The sequence below is a fragment of the Podarcis raffonei genome, chromosome 13, assembly GCF_027172205.1.
Source record: "Podarcis raffonei isolate rPodRaf1 chromosome 13, rPodRaf1.pri, whole genome shotgun sequence".
Taxonomy (NCBI): Eukaryota; Metazoa; Chordata; class Lepidosauria; order Squamata; family Lacertidae; genus Podarcis; species Podarcis raffonei.
This window is the reverse complement of record NC_070614.1, coordinates 17,710,370-17,730,626: the sequence shown is the minus strand read 5'-3', so window position 1 is coordinate 17,730,626 and position 20,257 is coordinate 17,710,370. Positions and strand designations below refer to the sequence as shown.

General features: G+C 48.8%; 1 protein-coding gene across 6 annotated transcripts in view; it reads right to left on the bottom strand.

Annotated features, from left to right (window-relative positions):
* The window catches only part of SHANK1 (SH3 and multiple ankyrin repeat domains 1), a 105,042-nt gene that overhangs the window by 13,196 nt on the left and 71,589 nt on the right, over nucleotides 1–20,257 (bottom strand). For 5 of the 6 annotated variants that reach the window (XR_008327337.1, XR_008327336.1, XM_053362736.1 and 2 more), the window contains 6 exons: nucleotides 7,934–8,016; nucleotides 6,393–6,517; nucleotides 4,870–5,005; nucleotides 3,185–3,268; nucleotides 446–469; nucleotides 153–209 (listed from right to left, as the gene is read on the bottom strand). Coding sequence is in view for 4 of the 6 variants with exons in the window: in XM_053362736.1 (XP_053218711.1) it covers nucleotides 153–209; nucleotides 446–469; nucleotides 3,185–3,268; nucleotides 4,870–5,005; nucleotides 6,393–6,517; nucleotides 7,934–8,016 (509 nt within the window). In the remaining 2 variants the exon portion in view is untranslated. The remainder of the gene's footprint in view (nucleotides 1–152; nucleotides 210–445; nucleotides 470–3,184; nucleotides 3,269–4,869; nucleotides 5,006–6,392; nucleotides 6,518–7,933; nucleotides 8,017–20,257) is intronic. The other variant, XM_053362737.1, reaches the window with a different exon arrangement.

Genomic DNA, 20,257 nt, shown 5'->3' with positions numbered 1-20,257 from the left:
GAAATAACTGGCACCCTCTCTTGAAATGAAGCATGAGGAACGCTCCCAACTGAGGGCACCCAGGAGGAGTGCTGCTTCGCAGGTACCCAGCCTTTGCCCTGAGATTCCCTCCCGCAGACTTTGGCGGTTGCCAGGGTCTGCTCGGTACTCACTCAGAGCCATCTGATAGACAGTCCGCTTCTTATCAGTGCCCATCGCCGGCTCATAATCTGCAGAGACGACAGGAGGGGAGGATAACGGGGGTGGGAGGTGCAGGGGGGGTGGGCTGGGGACGGCATGTCTAGGAAGGCCGGTTCGTGGAGCTGTGTGGACGGAGGGGGGCGGCAGCGGCAACCGATGGGAGCGTTGGTGGGAGAGTGCAGGGCGGTGCTGGGTGGGAGGCAATGAGAGATAAGCGAGGTGGCTCGGTGCGTGCGTGGCGGGGTGAGGGATGCGTGACACTCACCTGTTTTCTTCTTCCAGGGGGAGACTGGATGGTGGGAGGGAGATAGCAAGAGGGGAAGAAATTAGCACCTCCACTTTTGGAGGAGGAGAAAGGTATAGCTTGGGGGGGGGAGAAGGCCTGGAAACCCCCTGTAACAACCGAAGGATATGGGCAGGATGAGGGAGAGAAGATACTGGGCATTAAGGCATCTCACGGGCATTGAGGCATCTGTCACTGCCCACAACAGCTCAGTTGGTAGAGTAGGAGACTCTTAAATCTCAGGGTTGTGGGTTTGAGCCCCACGTTGGGTGAATGTTTTATGCATTGCAGGGGTTGGGCTAGATGACCCTCATGGTCCCTTTCAACTCTACAGTTCTAGGAGTCTATGAATTGAGGATGGGTGGGGGCGAGGCAGAGAATCCTCCCAGTTCAAGAGGGCATGGGCAGGCCTGTGAGGGCCTAGCTTCTACCGAAGCCTCTCAGGCTATGTTCACAACGTAAAAGACACAGACACCCTCATCTCTAACCCTGTTATGAGTGGAGATATAAGGTAAAGCCTGCAAGCAGTATTCTGGTCAATAGTTCTCTAAAAAATAATAAATAACTTGAAGTGTATTAGGCTACCTGTATCTACGTTCTGGCAATGCTGCCATGATTCCTATAAGCCTTTAGGACTCCTCACCCTGAACGCCTAGCCCTGCTCCCCATGAGCCTCCACCCTTGCTGGGTGTTTCTTTCCTGCAAAGTGGGTGGGTGGGGAGAATTTGGTGACACCCGTTGCGGGTGGGGAGGGGAGAAATTAGTGTATCGCGTGGGTAGGTGGGGTGCACGTCGTATTTGCAGTTACAAAGTTGTCCAAGGGGTTTTGAAACCTCATTTCCCCCTATTTTGAAAACACGCTTTCAAAATGTGCGAGCTTCTCCCAAGCTGCTGTCCTGCAATTTAAAAACGTCCTTGGAAATGACACTACATGACGTTCGTCTGTCGTGGATGCTTTAGCTGAGATTCCTGCATTGCAGGGGGTTGGACTAGATGACCCCTGGGGTCCCTTCCAATTCTAAGATTCTACAATGACTTAGTGCCGTTTCCAAGGATGTGCCACGTTCCAAGGATGTGTGTCAGCAGTGAGGCTTCCAAGTCACTTGCAGCAGCCCCCCTTCAGGTTTTCAAAAACAGGGGGACTGATGAAAAGCCCTCTACTGAAAGCTTCCTAAAATATCCCCCTGCCTAAAAATATGCTTCCCTTCATCTAATCACTGCTCCTTTCCACACCTGAAATTATATGAATGTTTGGCTGGGTCAGATGTTTGCATCAGCCCTGCTACTTCGCTCTTTGACACAGGAAGATCACTGATATCAGGTCACAGATCAGGGAGGGGAGACCTTCCTTAAGCAGCAACATTACTCAAAACAGTGCGAAGAAGGGGGGAGCCCTCATATCCTGAGTCTCTGTTTCTGAACAAAAGGGAAGTGTGTATGTTTCTGTAATCCAGCCCACTTTCTTGCCATTATTGGAGCAATTTGGGGTGGGGACAGGAACTCACCTTTCTCAACTATGATGGGTTTTGAGAGTCCGGGGCAGCAGTGGGTGGACAAAAAGAAAGAAGATGGAGACAGAGGAGAACCAATGACACCCCACCCCTTCCATAATGATGCATAAAACTGGGAAACCCTCATTTATCCACCAAAATCATTATATACACCAGATTTTGCAACCAATCTAACCTTCCCCCAAAGCCTGCAGTAAAAAAAATGATTTGGGATGAGCAGCTAAAGTACGTCCCCCCAAAAATTTTTTTAATCTGGTTGCAAAATCAGGCTTAGCTCTTGCCCCAGCTAGGAGAATGAAACTGGGACTTAAAAGAAAAACCAATTCCAGATTCTGTGTTGTGGCATTTTCCATGTACGATTCCAGTGGCTGAGGCCAAGTGCAGACATTGGAAATCCTCTCCATGGACACATTCACATGGGGACGGTAATGCGTAACTTGAAACGCAGATGGCGACAACTTCCTGTCACAGTGAGGATTGCCCTTTATCCATCTGGCATAACTGCTTCCATGCAAGTCTCCTGCCGACTTCTGCTTTAAGCAGAATTTGAAGGATTTGGACAAACTGGGGTGAGACGTCAAAAGGAAGCCTTCAAAAGTCCATGCCTGGGTCTTGCCTAGGAGGAACCCTCAAATCAACAATCATACTGTGGGCAACAGTACCACTTTGGAGGCACCTAAGACCTCTTGCCTAAGGGCCCCTCAAATCTGGGGGCGACAATGAATTATTCAGCTAGAAAAAAACAAGTTCTACCATAGTAACAAATTATGCATGAATGGGTTCATTTGGGATAATCAAGGTGCACTGCATGGAGAAGATTTTGAATATCTGACTCAGCCTAGTTCATCATTTGCAGGTCTTCTGCTCTAAGGCAAAGGAGAACACACATCAGAAGCACCTCAGGGCAGAACTTCAACTATTACAGGGTGACCCAAACAATATTTTTAGCAAATAAATAAGTGCAAGAAGAAGTAGTTGCCCAAACCAAACAGGCCACAAGATGACACATGTATCAGCTGCACAGTCGCTGTGCATGCATCCATCTAAATGCCAGGTCACTGGCGTGTCTGTTGGTCACACTGTGCTTCTAGTGCAGTGTTCCCTCCCTCCAGTAGAGGGCATGTATGCATGTTCATCATGAAATGGATCAGGGATGGCAGTTCCCCGCATACTCTTGAGACAGGAAATGATAACCTGTAAGCATCCTTACCCATTTCTTCCAACTCAGATGTCATGGATTTGGAGCGCAAGGAGATGGCTGGAGGTGGCAATCGTCTTGTCTGCTGTGGTGCAGCTACAGTTAAAAACAAGAAGCAGCTCTGGGATCTTGCTTGTGAACCAGACTCGTGTCATCCAATTCCCATCACCAGTCTTTCCCTGAACCCACTGGACCACCCTCTCATCCAAAGTAAGTTTTGTATCTTGCCACCCTAACCACTTATCCTTTTGCTTGAATGCAGGATGCATTCATCAGCTCCTGAGAGAACCCAGAACCCAGAAAACACCATGGCAAGGAACAGGGGAAGGCACTGGTACAAAAACAATAGGAGAATCCATGGAGTGACTCAACATACAAGAATGTTCTAGCTATCCCTTGAAGAGATTGAAGGTATTTCTGTAACAGTGTCCACATGGGTAAGTTTAATGTGAGATTGACGCTCCTTACACATGCAAGTTTTTTGCATTGCCCACATAATGTTTTGGCATCAATACTCCAGTCTGTATCCCCCTCCCCGCTGCCCACTTAATCCAGATTTATCCTTTCAGGGAAGCATCCTAAATCAGCTGTCCCTGAAGGAGAGTCATATGACCTGTGACACAAAGGGCCACATATATTTTTCAGAGTGCACTGCTGAGGTCACGTCCTCCTTTGATTCTAGACCCATTACCTGGGATTGAGCCCCACTGAGTTCGATAGGAACTGCTGGGATGGTGCTGTGCTGCACTAAACAGGACTCCCCCACAGAGTGAGCTCAGGTTTCCTAGTTCAAAATACTTTCCGCTTCTAAGAACATGGAAACATAGCTAGGGTGCCTTATCCCGGGCCAGCCTACTTGCCCATTGAATCCAGAATCGGCTCCTCTGACTGGCAGTGGGCACCGCATCACCTGCCTCTTTTTTCCTGGGTTTGCCAGAGACTGAATTCTGCATGCATAACATGTGCTCTATCTGTGATTTATCACTCAGTCCCTATCCAGAGTAATGGCAAGTCGCGCCTCTCAAGCCCGTGAGACTCAACTTTCTCCTCAGGAGATTGCTGTCACCTTGTTTTTCAAAATCCCTGAAGCCAAATAGCCAAACTCCCCCTCGAGAGGACTGACTGTTCCTGCTTTTTCTTCTTTTTTAAAATTTTTATTTATTTGGTTTTTCAGATTAAAGTTTTACAATCACATATCCAACATACAACATAAAAATAAGATTCCGAAGAATCTCCTGGACTTCCCTCCTCCCCTTTGTGGGTCATATTGTTAGTCATTTCCTCCTGCATCTTTTATGATAATCCAAATCTTTTACCTCTCCATTATGTCCAAAACTCACCATTAAACTACTAACACTTTTAGCTGTTTACAAGGGTTTTTAAGATAAATTTCCCCCATTCCTTATTAAAATTTTGGTCTTCCTGATTTCTGATCCTTCCGGTCACTTTAGCAATTTTGACATAATCCATCATCTTAATCTGCCATTCTTCTCTGGTAGGGACTTTATCTTCTTTCCATCTTGGGACTTACAGTTCCTGCTTCTAAGCCCCAGTAGGTCCCATTCTCCAACTTGGAGAAGATTTCAAGAGTAGAGCTTTCCCATCTTTAACTTCTGAACAACATATCCCCCCCCCCCACTTCTTTTCTTTTTTAAAAAAAACCCAAAGCACCATCCCAGAATGCACTGCAGTGGTACCTTTCTTCTTCATGGCCTCTTCCATCTCCGGATTCCGCGTCACCATGACAACCTTCACCATCAAGTTGTTCCCGCCCTGCCGAATCATGTTGACGACCTGCCGGTGTCCAACCTTCACTACGTTCTGTCCATTGACCTGGAGTGGAGAGCTGATGGTTAAAGCAGTGCAGGCTGGGGTGGAAGCAGTGGGGCAACTTCTGAACCATTTAGCAGGAACTCGCAAGAGGACTCTCCCTCTTGGTGGCTTCCCCCAGGTCTTGGGATGCCTGGCCAAGAAAGACCTGTCTAGCCGTGTCTCAGATGACCTTCTGCCAGCAGGCAAGTTCACTTTAACTTAGAGAGGCCTTCCTATAAGCAGAGCTGTAATTATGTAGAAGCTTACTGGTATTTTCAAAAATTGATTTCATTGATATTTCACTTGCCTTGTTACAGTGCTTTACCTCTTAACTTTGCATTTCATTGCCGTTACAATAAAATATAACAAAATGCAGTATTGGCATTGTTAGTCACCTTGAGCACCACTTGGCAGAAAGGCGGTGTGCAAATTTAACATACAAATGGGTTGGGGTCCAGGTTTAGTCGCACTTAGCACAAAGTAGACAAACTTAAGCCCCAGTGATTCCAACAAGTCAACTCGGAAGTAGGATTAAGGCTGCAATCCTAATCTACTCAGAGGTTGTTTACATTGTTGGCATCCCACTGAATTAACTCCCAAGTTAGTGGGGCCGTTGCTGCAGCCTAAACCTAGATGCAACTGATAAAAGAGAGAGAATTCCTTCTCCCTCTCATATAACACAGGAACTCAGGATCACCCAAGAGAACTGATTAGCAGTCGATTCAGAAAAGGACTTCGTTGCTAGAATGAAACACACAAGTAGGAGTGAGCTAGCCATTACTTTAAGGCTTTAAAGGGGGGCTAGGGAGGCTCACAGCAGCTATGGTCTGTTATTTTCCATCTCGGGGCAAAAATGCCACTGAATTCCAGTCACTGGGGAACAAGAACAGAGAAATACTGCTGCCCTCATGCCCCGCTTGTGGGCACCCCAGCAGGATCTTGCTGATCACTGTGGGGAAATGGAACTTGGGTCTGACCCAACAGAGCACTTCTGGTGTTCCAATGACTAAATCAGAGGATTGTGGTGGTGGTACGTATAACATAATTGCAAAGTCCTAACAAAAGCCAAACATTTGCAGCATTATGTGCCATTCAGCCTAGTTTCTTCGTGAAACGCCTATTTATTTTTAAAACAGAAATAGAACGGGCCATCAAAGCTACAAACCTGTATGTTCAGTGAGGGGAAACCCTGGAAAACATAAGGAAGCTTTGGAAACTGGCAATTAGAAAAACAACAACACAGGCCACGAAATGGCGCGGAATTGCTTTTAAATGTGCGAGCCCAGTGCAGATACCCAAGGAAGCACTCGTGCGCCCATATGCACCCTCCCCATGCAACACGAGTGTAGCACAAGAGTTTGTGAAAAGTCCTGAGAGCAGCACAGAAGCAAGTCTGCCAAACCATTACCTCAATGAGGAAGTCCCCCATACGGAGACCAGCCTGCCAGGCCACACCCCCTTCATCCACTGACTCCAGGTACTGCAGCGCAGGGAAAGCAGGGGTGGGTGTGAACTCCTCAATTGGGGTCTGCGCTGTAAAGAGAGAGGTGTGTTAAGTGACGCTCCTGGAGCTACATAAGCACCTGCCAGGCTGGGGTGGGCAAGTGAGTGGGGTGGCAGCAGGAGGGCAGGACAGGTGATCATAGCTTTGCTTGGCATTTCTGTGACACCTGCTCTCTGTGAAAACAAACCACCACTTGTTTCAGATCTCAGATCTGAAGACCCTTGTTTTCCAAAGTCGGGAGCAAGTGGTGGAGCTTGGGAAGTGTTTAACAGAGTCAGCGCTTCTGAGCAGTGTCAGAAACTCAGATATATAAGCTAGGCGCCAAATGGCTCCTTAAACCAAGGTTACAATCGCCAAACCAGAATGCCTAGTTGTCATTTTGGGGAAAGATGGATCTAAAGTCTTATTTTTCAAATGATGGACTGGCTGTGATTGATTCTCAGCTAAACATCTGGCTAGTTCAGATGACAACCTTGAGCTAGCTTTGGGAACTTAAAAGAAGAAAAGCCACTTGATCCAGGCACAGTTCACATATATTTTGGCCTATTCAAACCTCTTTCCCTAATGGTGAGTGCTCATGCTCAGGCTGCACAGCAGAAGCATTTTGGTTCCATAAATTCATTCTGATTGTGCAGATAAAATATAACGGATAGAATTCTACAGGATGGGGTATTAGTGTATGCAAACAGTCCAGATTCAATAATCCCCAGGCATGCACCTCCAGATGGTGGAGATGTCAGGCACCATCCTGGTCCCCACACATCTTCACTTGGTCACAAGTGTTTGAAAGCCAGGTGCAAAATGCGCCTAGCGCCTGGCTAATTTCAAACACTGTTTCTGTGTGTGTGCAAAGCACCATTCTCCCCCTCGAGGCCATGACAAGCCCCTGCCACATGCATCTGGGGCTAGGGGGCAGGTTTCTACGTCAAGGTCATTCCTGCAAGGTGAAGGTCAGCCCCAGCACCTGTCATTTTTTAGCACAGCTTACACCCTGGCTCTCTAGCTTAAGGTAAGCCCAATATCCAGAGCCAGCCTAACTTTCTCTCCTGGAAAACCAAATTTTCCACTATGGGTAGTAGCACCTTGTACCCAGCCTTTCGGATCAATTTTCAGCCATTTCCGCACCTTCTGGCACTGTTTCTTTTAGGCCGAGAAGGAGAACGTTGGTCGTTCAGATGTTGCAGGACTGCAACTCCCATTGTCCCAGGCTATCGGCCTCCTATCAACTCTCCCACCATTTCCCCAACCTACTATAAGAATGGCCACAGCCAGTTAAGGAGTCACTAATCTTCATTAACTGATTTTGAGCTTGCTCATGTGCTCTGAAGCAGGGGAAAGCAGAGGAGGTGGGTGGGCGGGCAGTGCAGACCTGGGCTCCTTCAACAGCCAGCCAATAGCTAGAGGTGGCCCTAGCGTCCAAGAGTGATGCTAACTCCCCCTCTCACCCTTGGCCCCTCTTAGCACAAAGCCAAATCCTTCGTTGTCCTTCTTCTGCAGCAGCACTGTCTTCTCTTTAATGATGTAGTCACTGCAAAGGAAAGAGACAACAGGACAGGTTAGGAGGCAGCCACATTCCAATGGGAATTCCCGACTCAGACACTCTTCCAATGTACAAAGAATAACTAGAGCGTAATACACTGCCCCGCACTGCTAACACAGCATCACTCATGCAGGAAATCCATGGTGCACCTGGTTTGCAGAACTTGCTGGCTCCAGATCTCTCTTCCTTCCCCTTTCCATTGCTGGACAAAGTTCTGATACTGCAAATATGGCACCTACTGCACACTAACAATGGAACCCACTAGAGGAGGCAGCGCATTGTCAAGGTTCTGAAAGGGCATACAGGGTCAATGCAAAGGGAAAGAGCACTGAACTTGTTCCTGCTGTAGGAGGCCCTAGCACTGCAAATGCAAGCCTCCCTGGTCTACAGGGCATAGGTTCTGGAAACCTAGAAGACACTGCACAACATCTGATACAAGCAGCACACACTCAATGCAAATACAGATGTCAGTGCACAGAATATACACATTACCCCCTTGGAATGCACTGCACAGTGCTCGCTATCTACAGCTTTGCCAGCAAATTTATAAAAAGCAAAGCACAATCTTTGCATTGCAAATATACACTGCATGGTGCTGTAGCAGTGCAAATCTAGCACACAGGAAAGCAGCATGACTAGTACAGAAAACACTGCACAGACATATACTCCAAATACAGTGCCCACTGCACAACCTTTGTTACAAGCAACACAGAGAAAATAGGGCTTACTGCACAGGGCAACACTTCTGCAACACAAAATATACCATGTATGCTCACTGGCACTGCATCAGACTGGCATAGGTTATGCAGAACAAGCTGCATAGTCCCAGTGCACATGGCACATTCAAATCCAGAGCCTACTGCAAGTCTGGAGCAGTACTGAAAATATAAAGCCCACTGTTCAGCCACCCTATCCAGTACTGCAGAAAGAGTGCCACAGTGCAGGCAGCCATTTATTCTAGCTGCAAATACAAAAACCACAAGTACTGCACAGGCTTCAGGCCACTTCACAGTACTGCAAAACTGAAAATGCAGTGCCTGCTGCTGATAGACACAGCACTGTGTGGTTAGAATGGCACACAGCCATAAATCCAGTTCACTGGATATGACAAAAGTACTCTGCAGGCTTCACTGTGCTGGTACTATCAACCTCTCCACCCCCCCAAAGAATCCAGAATTCACTGCTGACAGCAATCTGACAGGGAAACAGACAGCAGGAGGAGCTCCCTGTTTGGCAATCCTACAATTCTAGTCAATAACCACAAGCACTGCCACTCCAGCTGCCTTGACAGCATTCCTCCAAGTTTCCATATGTTACTTCCCTCATCATGGATCCCAGTTACAGGCCTTACAACATGCACCCACAGCAGTCTCTACAACAGGTCCACTGAGCCAAACTTAGCCCACAGGTCATGTGCCACCAAGGACTTAATAAACCTCTTTTTCTTGCCTGCCAGGACTGCAGAAACAGGAAGGCCATCAAAGCATCTAGCAGGCCACACGATACACGTGGCTGGTGAGCAGCTTGATCTGGTGGGTCGCTAACCTATCCCATATTTACTTGAGTCTGTAGAAAGCATACCCTTAGCGCACCACAGGTGCTATTCAATGCACACAAAGCATTAGAAAGAGAAACGCGCACAGTCCATATTGGACACAGTTAAGAGGTATGTGTGTAAGAGACGTGCTCTTTTTAAGCACATTTTTGACTGGCAGACAAACACATACAAGCAACACACAGCGAACAGAAATGTGCGATGCTGCCACACCCACAGATAGCAATGCTGCCGACAGAAGGAGATTTCCTGGATACAGAGCAGACTTGGGAAAGCGGTGGCAAGTGAACAGACACCATCTCACATAGAGCACAGCTACCATGCTCACGAGTGAACTCCTGAGCCCCAGCATGTACATGCATGGTGATAACATCCTCACACCTTGTATAAATCTAATCCCCACCTGAAGCACAGCAATGCTCGGCACCCCAAATACTTCCAAAGCATCTTTATTTACTGTGTCTCTAATGCCACCCAATAACCAAAACAATGCACCTTCGTCATGTGCTAGACTGACACTTTGGGCTTCCATGTACCTCCAAGTATAAGTGGCACAAGCAAAAAAAAAACCCCACACCATCTCCCGGTCCCCATCTTCACACAGATCCTCTACATTAGGGAAACGTAATCCTGCACAGAATATCCCTGGGAGAGAAGCATGGGAGAAAGGACTATCAAGCATCTTAGTTCAAGGCCAACCCTCTCGAGGTTAGAACCCGTGAGATTCTAGCGATCCACATGGACCCGACCAGTGGAAAGGAACAAGAACAGGGAAGCGGCTCACATTTCTTGCTCCAAGTCCCATCTTCTGAAGCGAGGGCACTTATCGCAACAGTGCTTTACAGAAGCAAAAACCTCTCTCCCCCCAGCATCTTGGACACCCGGACCCAGCACCCTAAGGTAGCAAACTGCAAGTGACAGAACAGTTTTCCTTTGATGAGATCATCGTATCATAACATTAACATATATTTAACACATATATGAGTTCTCTGCAGAAACCCATGGCAAAACAAGGCCTTGGAAAGATCTCCCTTTTGTTCCTTATCCTCACAGGCCCAATCCAAGATACAACTGAACCTAGCTGCACACAGCTGCAGTTTTCAACACTGCAGTGTAACTGTAAAGGGATTTGGAAGCTCAATCTTCCAATTAAAAAGTGCATGGCTTATTCCGTTAGATATAATATATGCAGGGACTGGTGTACCGTATTCAAGGGTTAACACGCCGATACGATAAATGTGACAGCATGCGTTGAAGCATGCATGTTATGCTCAAATGTTCACAAGTCAATGCAGACTCCGTATACAGTAATCTGTATGCACACAGTAAGTTAAGCTTATGTTCATGCACCAAATATATACATTTGGATCCACAGACCACAACGTGCAACTGCACAAATTTTCATATGGATGTTAAAGGTGAACTGGGGGGTAGGGAGAGGAGGATCACATTTAAAACATACTATACTCATGAACAAACCTGTATGTAAAACTGTCTGCATGCAACAGACTGTCACAAAGATATATCACTACACGTGTACATAACCAATGCACATGCTTGGAAGGAGTGTTGTTTAGTATGTGTAGAGGATATATTAAATTGTGTTCGCTGAGCCCGTATTTTATACAGTCTGTATATGATGTTTGTTTGTTAATGTGAGGTGTGATATGCCTAATAAAGGATTTTGAATTGAATTGAAATGTGTAGAGGATATAGCACATCATGCTCCACAGGGTCAGGCTTTTACTATGAAGAACAGAATCCAGAATGCATGTGTGTTGCTTACCAGCACACAGCTCTGTGCATATGCATAGACCAGACATTAACACATATACATCATAGAGAGGCACATGCACACATACAATACTTTGCTTCCCAGAACTCCTCAGCCACCGTAATCTCAGGGCACAATACAGTTATGACGGCAGCATTAATCAATAGTGAAGCTGTATGCAGCGGATGGCGCCCATGCAGATGTGCACACACATACACACACATTCAAACTTCACAGACACATAAGCACCCACAGCCACTTCACAGTGTACACGGAGAGTCTACACCCATGTCGTTTCCCACCCTCAAGAATCTTCATGCACACAGAGGCACTACCATGCATACCTTGCACAAATCATTCCCAGACGCTCTCTGTGCAGCCATACAGAGGCACACAAACCGTGTAGACGAACACCTAACCATACACACAGCACACCCCGACCCGTATGTAGAGATGCATGCACACGCACACACAAGCCCTGACTGACGCACACTGCGCGCGCACACACGCGCAATCCTCTCAAAAACAGGCACACACACCTCTCTCCGTAAGAGGCATGCTAATCTCTCCCCCCCCCCCGACTCTCCCTCGCTGCCTCGCGCGCGCGCGCGCTCACATACCTAATCTCTCTGGCAAGCACCTTCAACCCATCACACACCGTCAGCATCGTCCCCCCGTGGCTCCCACTCGCATCCATCCATCCATCAATCCGGGCGGGCGCGCGCAGGCTGAATGGCCGGATGCATGGAGCGGGGGAGGCGTTGTGCGCGGAGGGCGCGAGCTGGGAGCCGGCAGCGGCGCTGGATGACTGACTGAATGGCTGCATGAATGGCGGGCGGGTGCGCGGGCGTGAATGGGCTGCGGAGGGCGGGCGCGAGGCGAAGGGATGAATGGGGCGCCGGGGAAGGGGGCCCGCGAGGCATGAATGGGGGCCGGCTCCGCTGGGCTGGGAGGCCGCCGCCGCTGCCGCCGCACGGGCCAGGGCCCCACGGCCGTGCCTGCCGATGGCTGCTCCGCTTCCTCCTGCTCCTGCTCCTCTTCCGACCGTACCTGTAGATGTACCAGACGCTCCGGCGCCGGGGCCCCAGGGCCGGCCAGCTGGACGAGAGGGCCGGCTGCTGCTGCTGGCTCCCGCCGCCGCCGTCGTAGCGGGCCATGGCTCCGCCGCCGCCGCCGTTGATCCCAGGCCCCCAGCCGCCGCTGCCGCCGCCGTGGGGCCCAGCCACATTCTAGGGGCGCGCGGTGGGATGGGGAGGCGGGCGGGGGGCGCAATAGCGGCAGTAGCGGCAGCAGCAGCAGCGGCGGGAGGGCTGCACCATACTCACATCATGGCACCGCGGGAAGGAAGGAAGGAAGCAAGGAAGGGACGACGACGGAGCAGGAGGAGAAGAAGAGCGGGGGGCTGGCGGGCAGGCCGGCCTGCCGGCCTTGTTCATTGGCAGCAGGAGCCGAGTCCAACGCCGCCGCCGCCGCCGCCGCCGGAGCGAGCGGGAGAGCGCACGCCGACCAGCCGGCACGCTTGCTTAACCCCTTGCGCACAGGAGCACCCGGCGATGCCGCGGCACTGCAGGAAGCGGGCAGGCCGGCCGGATGGTTGGCTGGCTGGCCCAGCTGGCTCAACCTCTCGGTCGGTCGTGGGTAGCGGCGACAGGGAGCCCCGCGCCTCTGAGCATGTGCAGAGCGCCTGGCGCCGAGTAGCCGCAAGCAGAGCGCACGTGCACCCGACACACACACACACACACACACGAGAGAGAGAGAGAGAAGCATGAGTTCGGGCACCTCTCTTTTGAGAAAGTAAAGACTGCAAGAGACATGATGCTCATGGTCTTCCCCCTCCCACCACAAACGCACACCCCCCAAGTCAAATCCTTCCTCAATTCAGACTGTTTTGCGCTCTACCTGATCAGTTGGAAAGCAGCACCCTATGACAACAGAGGAGGCAGGACAGGCGAGCCAAAGGGCCCTTCTTCACCTCAACACCTCATTCATGTTTTTTGTTACTCCATGCCACAAGAAGTAGCGAGGGCCGCTATCTTAGATGGCCATAAAAGGGGGTTAGACAAAGTTACGGAGGATGAGACTATCCGTGGCTATTGGCTACGGTAGTTAAAGGAAGAAGCCTCTATCCGCTGGGGGTGGCGGCAATAAGCATGTTCTGCTTGTGGGTTTTCCAGAGGCATCTGGCTGGCTATTATGGGAAACAGGATGCTAGACTGAATGTCCTTTCCTTAGTCAAAACCAGCAGGGCTTGTTCCGTATGAGAGGATACCCTGTGGAAATAGAAGCCGCCAAGGCCAAGCCAGCTACGGTTGCCTTTCCACTCCGTGACAAAACTGCATTTTAGGTCTAGGCAATGGCTCGCTTTCTGAACAGCTGGCTCCATCTCTCTGGAAAGAGCTCCCTTATGATCCCCTCTCTCACTTGAGTCCTCCTGTCAAAAGGCTCTAGGATCACTGTATAAATAGGTTTCCTCACTCCCAACAGTAGGACTTTTTAGCACTGGATGACGGGTCCCTATAGGAACAGCCACAGGAGGAAATGGATTTGCCTTTGGAATTGGGGCAGCTGTTTGGAGAAGGGAATCTTTATCTAGTCCCCTGCTCCTGGTGCCATAGCTGCATTTGGGGCTAGGCAGCTCTCCCTTAAGCAGTGGCACCAGTACCAGCTGCAGCTCCCCCTCGGTATTCAGGGAAGAAGGGAGCCTTGGATAGAAAATCAGCAATGAGTGGGACAGGGTGACCCCAAATGCATGAATGGCTCCATTGCTGCCATGTTTTCAGCAAGCAAGGTTTTGACAGCTGCTTTTTCATTCAGGAACACCAGAGCCCATCACAGTCCCAAATCCCTTTAAACGTTACATTCCACGTAGTTCCTGCATATACATCATAGGGTGCACCTGAATTCACCCTTACTTCAGAGTACAAGTGCTCAGGACAAAGCTACAAGTACCAGTGATTTCTATGGGATTTGCCTCCAAGCAAAAATGTGCATAGGACCACACACACAGACTTTATAGCTTAATTCTGTGCAGCATAACTTGGCAGTGAATACAATTTTGGTGAGTGAGCGTTACTTCTTAGCACACAGCGTTGGTGCCCTGTGAAAGTTTACTTGGGAGTTTGCTGTGCTGAATTCAGAGGAGCTTATAAGTTAACCTTTGCAGGTAAGGTTGTGCTTCATCTTCCCAACCATCATGCAACTCTCTCTGTAGCATCCTTCGAGTTGCAGAACAGCACCATCGCCCCACCCGCCCACCATCTTTCTCTCACAGACATGTAAAATAAGCTAGTATTCTTCATGTACGGCTAGTCATATTTGCATTTGCACACTCACACATACAAGCAGGCAGGCTTGTGAAGAGCAATCGTCCAGCTCACCTTAAAGAATTTCCTCTAGGAAATTTCCGTGAAGGTGTTCCTTTTACAAAAAGTGGCTCTTTTTATAAAGGTCACAAATGTCTAACACAGGCGCCTACAAACAAGATAATAACTTACACAGATATATTTGCAAGGCTGCACAATAATTCATACGGTATTTGCATGATAGGCTACACAGATAGTTGCTGGGGGGGGCGGTCCCAGAGAACATAACAGAACAAGGAAAAGGATATCTTTCTCTGGAGTGCATAGAAGTCTTTGACAAATGGAATGGCAGGTATTTATCACTAAGCAAGGCTAAACTTCAGTGCAAAGGCTTTGAGCCACCAAGACCCTCAATATATGTCATTGAAAGCAGCCCCACATGTCCCACCCCCACCCCCAGTTGGCAGAAGTTCACTCAAGTAGCTGTGCTGTAGATCAGACAAATTAGATACTTTTCAACGCTTCTTGTGATATATTTTTAAAAAGAAATGCACACATTCCTATAGCCACAAAAGTTGATTGGGGGTAGGGAGGAGATGCTATTTTTCAGACTGCTGGTATGTACAGGGACATAATATTGATATGTATGCAAAAGGCACACTGCCACAAGGTTAGTAATGTTTAAACGATCTCAATAAGGTGACACACACACTGAACTAGAGTGACACATTACCTGTGGTGGCGTTTGTTTCATCAGATGGGGGCAAACTGCATGTTACTTGCAGATGCATGTGATAAAGGCTTAAGAGTTTTTTAAGAAGAAATAAAAGGAAGGAAAGAAAGAAAATAAAAAAGAAATGAAAAAGAGGCCCATTTTGAGAAGAGAAGCAGTGTGTGTGTGTGTGTGTGTGTGTGTGTGCGTGCGCGCGCTTAACCCTTCCTCCTCTGGACATGTTACTTCTCTTAATCTCTCTCATCCTGCCCACCCAGCCAAGGCTGCTTTCCCCTCTACAATATTTCAGCTGCAGGTTTGCCCTCATAAATTCAGAGCCTACCGTTAAGCAGTGGCTAAAGGTGATTCACAAGAGGTCAGCATGAAGGGGAAACTAACTGCCTATTTCTGACACAATACAGAAGGTGGGAGCAACTGCTGCCGCAGTATAAAACTAAAACTATTCTGCCCCCTGGGCAGGATAAATGGGACAAAACGTCAAGTGTGCATAAGCTCTCGGTCTTTCTCTCCTACACGGGCACACAATGTTCAGGAACTTGGCACGCACAGCGGTGAAGTAACAATGCACAGCTCTTTGCAAGGCACAGTGTGCAAACTCTCTAAAACTAACAGCCTTCTCCTTCAACACACACTTCCCCGCAACGATTGCACCTGCCTTCTCATGACTTATGCTTCTTAGTTCTTCGGAGTCAAGAGATTTATCTCCCCCATTGGTGGGTGAACCTTGTCCTGCCCTAGCAAGCAAGTCTCCCACTTCAAATTTTATTCCCGTTACAGAAGCAGGTCAGGACACAGGTGAAGCGAAATGGGTCACAACAGGGAAGGGGGGAGATGCGCGCTGATTATTTCCCTGCCACCAAAGCACTCCCGTTACACACTGCCCATCCTGGCTGGTCTAACACCCACGCCACTCACCCAGTCACATCTGTCCCCATGGTGCTGCCCAACGGGTTCACGTGGCCGCTGGCATCCTGGCATGACCCATCTTCTCTGTCTGGCTGCAGGCAAAGACCACTGCCCCAGGGGGTTCTGGGTCTATCCAGCCACTTGGCACCAAGAACCCTAAGCAGGAATCGTGCGAGCCCCGTGGTGGGAAGAAGGAGGGGCGAGCTTCTGCACGGGCGAGCAGACCCTCCACGGCGGCACCTCGGCCAAGAGCTCCGGATCAAGCGCTCCCGTTTCCAGATTCAAAGCCAGCCCAGTTTCGGATGCACTGCCTGCCTTCTGAGCTCAAGGACATATGCCGACAGAAGGAAACACAGCGCAGTGCGAATCGGAGCATCTGCGGCACACAGGCTCGGAATAACTGGGTCCGCTGGGGAGGGAGAGCCAAATGGAAGGATCCAGGGCGACGGGGAAGGGTGGGGCAGAGCGCAGGTTGAACTGTGGAGGACAGTGGTTTGAGATTGAGGGTCACAGGCAGGAGCCCGAGGGACGGAACAGACGAAGGGAGCCAATTGTGCACATAAAAAAAACCATCAGAACACTGAGATGTTCCCTGTGGCATGTGGGTCACAAAGGAGGGCAGAACTGCCAGTCCTGGGAATGGCTGGGGTTGTGGGGGAGGAGGTCAGAATTGTGGTGTAGTGGTTAAGAGCGGTAGTCTCGTAATCTGGGGAACCGGGTTCATGTCTCCGCTCCTCCACATGCAGCTACTGGGTGACCTTGGGCCAGTCACACTTCTCTGAAGTCTCTCAGCCCCACTCACCTCACAGAGTGTTTGTTGTGGGGGAGGAAGGGAAAGGAGAATGTTAGCAGCTTTGAGACTCCTTAGGGTAGTGATAAAGCGGGATATCAAATCCAAACTCCTCCTCCTCCTCCTTCAGAGGCAAGTGGGGACATGGATCAGAATTTGGGGCATATCAGGACAGTAAGGAGGAGAGTTGAGGAACATATGGCTTGGAAACTAGAGTAGGGGATGTGAGCTGACTCTACAGTGATGATATTAGTTTTGGGGTGAAATAAAAGGGTTTCAGGCAGGAGAGCAGGAAGGCTCCAGCAAAGTGACAAGCTTCATTTGTACTTGTGCACCTTAGCACTTTTTCTTTTGTTGTTGTTGTTGTTGTTTATGGAGCCAGGAGAGGGTGAATGACAGTAGAGGTCAGTCCATCAGGGCAAATGGAGCCCTGACCCACCAACCTCAGTCTGTCCCCAGCCAGCTGCCTCTTTCCTTACAACCAGTCCAGGGGGTGGCTCTGCTTGCCGTTGGGTCTGGCTCCACCTACTGTTGGTCTCCCTGCATTCAGCCCTATAGTCTGCATGGGCACCAACCATTGTTGGTGAAAGAGGGTCAATGGGCATGAGAGAGAGCAAAGAAACCTGTCATCCCAGTGGCAGAATTGTAGAGGTAGTGTACATGGTGTGTGTGTGTGTGTGGAGGTTACACTAAGTCATAGAAGATGGGTGTATCACCAATCTATGTTGGAAATGTGAAGAGATTGAAGGGACATTTATACACATGTGGTGGGGTTGCACGAAAGCCAAAGAGTATTGGGAGATGATATACTTAGAACTAAAAAAGATGTTAAGGGTTCCAAGAAACCAGAGATGCTCTTATTGAGTATAGTACAGGGGGAAATACTCAAGAAAGTACTTGGTCTTTTCCTCTACACAATAACAGCAGCCAGAATTATTTATGTCAAAAGGTGGGAGGACAAAAATAATCCCGCGAAAATAGACTGGCAGATTAAGCTAATAGAATATGCGGAGCTAGCAATGTTGACTGCAAAGATAAGAAATCAAGATGAGTAGGAATAGTATGGTGAATATTTAAAGAAATATAACAATCAGATAAGCTTCTAAGTGGGGTTAGATATATGAGCAGCAGTTAAAACAAGTAGAAGAGGGGTGGTAATTAAGGAGATGCAGCTTAACAAGGACAAAATAAGACCTCACGGAGGGATGTGTGTGGAAGTCAAAGAGTGTAAGATAAATGATGACAATTGTATAACTGATGTATTAAGATATGTAAAATGCATAAATGTGTTTTTTTTTAAATAAAAAAAAGATTGGTGTATCAATTAGGATCGGGGCAAACTACATGTTACACACAAAAGTGTGTTAACTATAGGCCAGTAACCCTTAAGAAACTGTGATTGATATTAGGGAAGTGGTAGCAAGGAAGTCTCGTGGTGCAATGGATCTGTGTGCCTGGCTGTTAACCAGAAGGTTGCTGGTTTGAGCCCACCCAGGGATGGCAGAGAGCACAATTCTGACATTGCAGGAGGTTGGGCTAGATGACCCTGGGGGTCCCTTCCAATTCTACGATTCTATGAAATCTAAGGTGAGGGAGAATGAGAGAAGGTGCTTAATCCTCTCCCTACCTGCTATTTTCAAATTCTCATTTTTCCTCCCTGTGGGGTTTTAAATGTATGGTTTGCCCTTGCCAGGTTCTAAGAATGGACTACTTTAGTCAGCTTTTAAGTTTTCAGTTTAAGACGTGCCCAGAGAGGACTTAAGAAATCTTGAGTCTACATCAGACTTTTAATCTACCTGGGAAGTTTGCCACCTCTTGTCAGTTCTTTTTATTTATGGGCTGACAAGAGGCCTGTAAACTGAGACAGCGGTAATATGTACGAGATTTAAGAAGCGTAGGCTGGGGAGCTACAGACAGAGTCCAGTAACCATTTGGAGCTGCAGGGACTGGGAAATGCTCATGGGGCCTGGAAGCAGGTTAGCGGGTGGCAATCGTCTGCTCCACCAGGCCTTTGAGTTGGCACATCAAGGCCTGCTCCAGATTTGAGGGGGTCCTCACCACAGTGTCCTTTGGGGGTCTTCTCCCATGCCTGTGAGCCTCCCACTAATCAGACCCTGTGGTGTGGCACTGGACGGCACTGGTTTTAATTTTCCCACAATGCCCCACAGAGCCAAGCTGAGTGTAACTCCAGGGTATTGTGGGAAATTTTAATGGCTCCTTGTAGCTGCCTCCTGTTGGGTGAACAGGGGGAGGGGGTTTAAGGCAGGAATCAGTGCCGGTGGGTCGCACCAGACTTTCGGAACCAGGCAGTTGCCTGGGGGTGCCAAGTGCTGCTACCAGCCCAGCTGGATGAGGGGTAAGAGAAGAAGAGAAGAGTTTGGATTTGATATCCCGCTTTATCACTACCCGAAGGAGTCTCAAAGCGCCTAACATTCTCCTTTCCCTTCCTCCCCCACAACAGACACTCTGTGAGGTGAGTGGGGCTGAGAGACTTCAGAGAAGTGTGATTAGTTCAAGGTCACCCAGCAGCTGCATGTGGAGGAGCGGGGAATCGAACCTGGTTCACCAGATTACAAATCTACTGCTCTTAACCACTACACCACAATTCTGACCTCTCCGCAGAGAGACCTGAGTTGCAGACCCTCCGAGTGTCCCTACTTTCCAGAGACAGTCCCGGATTTCTAAAAGCCATCCTGGTTTCTAGTTTGATCCCAGAATGTCCCGCTTTTCCTTAGGATGTCCCTATTTTCATCAGAGAAATGTTGGCAGGTATGGAGTCATCCGAGCCATCTGAAAGCAGCCCTGTATAGGGAAGTTTTCAATGTTTAATGTTTCATTAAGTTTTTATATATGTTGGAAGCCACCCAGAGTGGCTGAAGAAACCCAGTCAGATGGGTAGGGTACAAATAGTAAAATCATCATCATCATTATTATTATTTTATTATGGAATAGGGTATCCCTATTTTCACAGGAGAAATGTTGGAGGGTATGGAGTCGGCAGAGTGGGTTGCATCAATTCAGGCTGCAGGTAGGCAATCACATTTTAAAAGCTCTACAAACATAGGTGGGGAACCTCAAGTCCAGGGATCAAATGTGGACCTTCAGGCCTCTCCTAGCTGGCTGATGGAATTATGCTGCAAGCTGGACACAGCCTCCTCAAATCACTCCC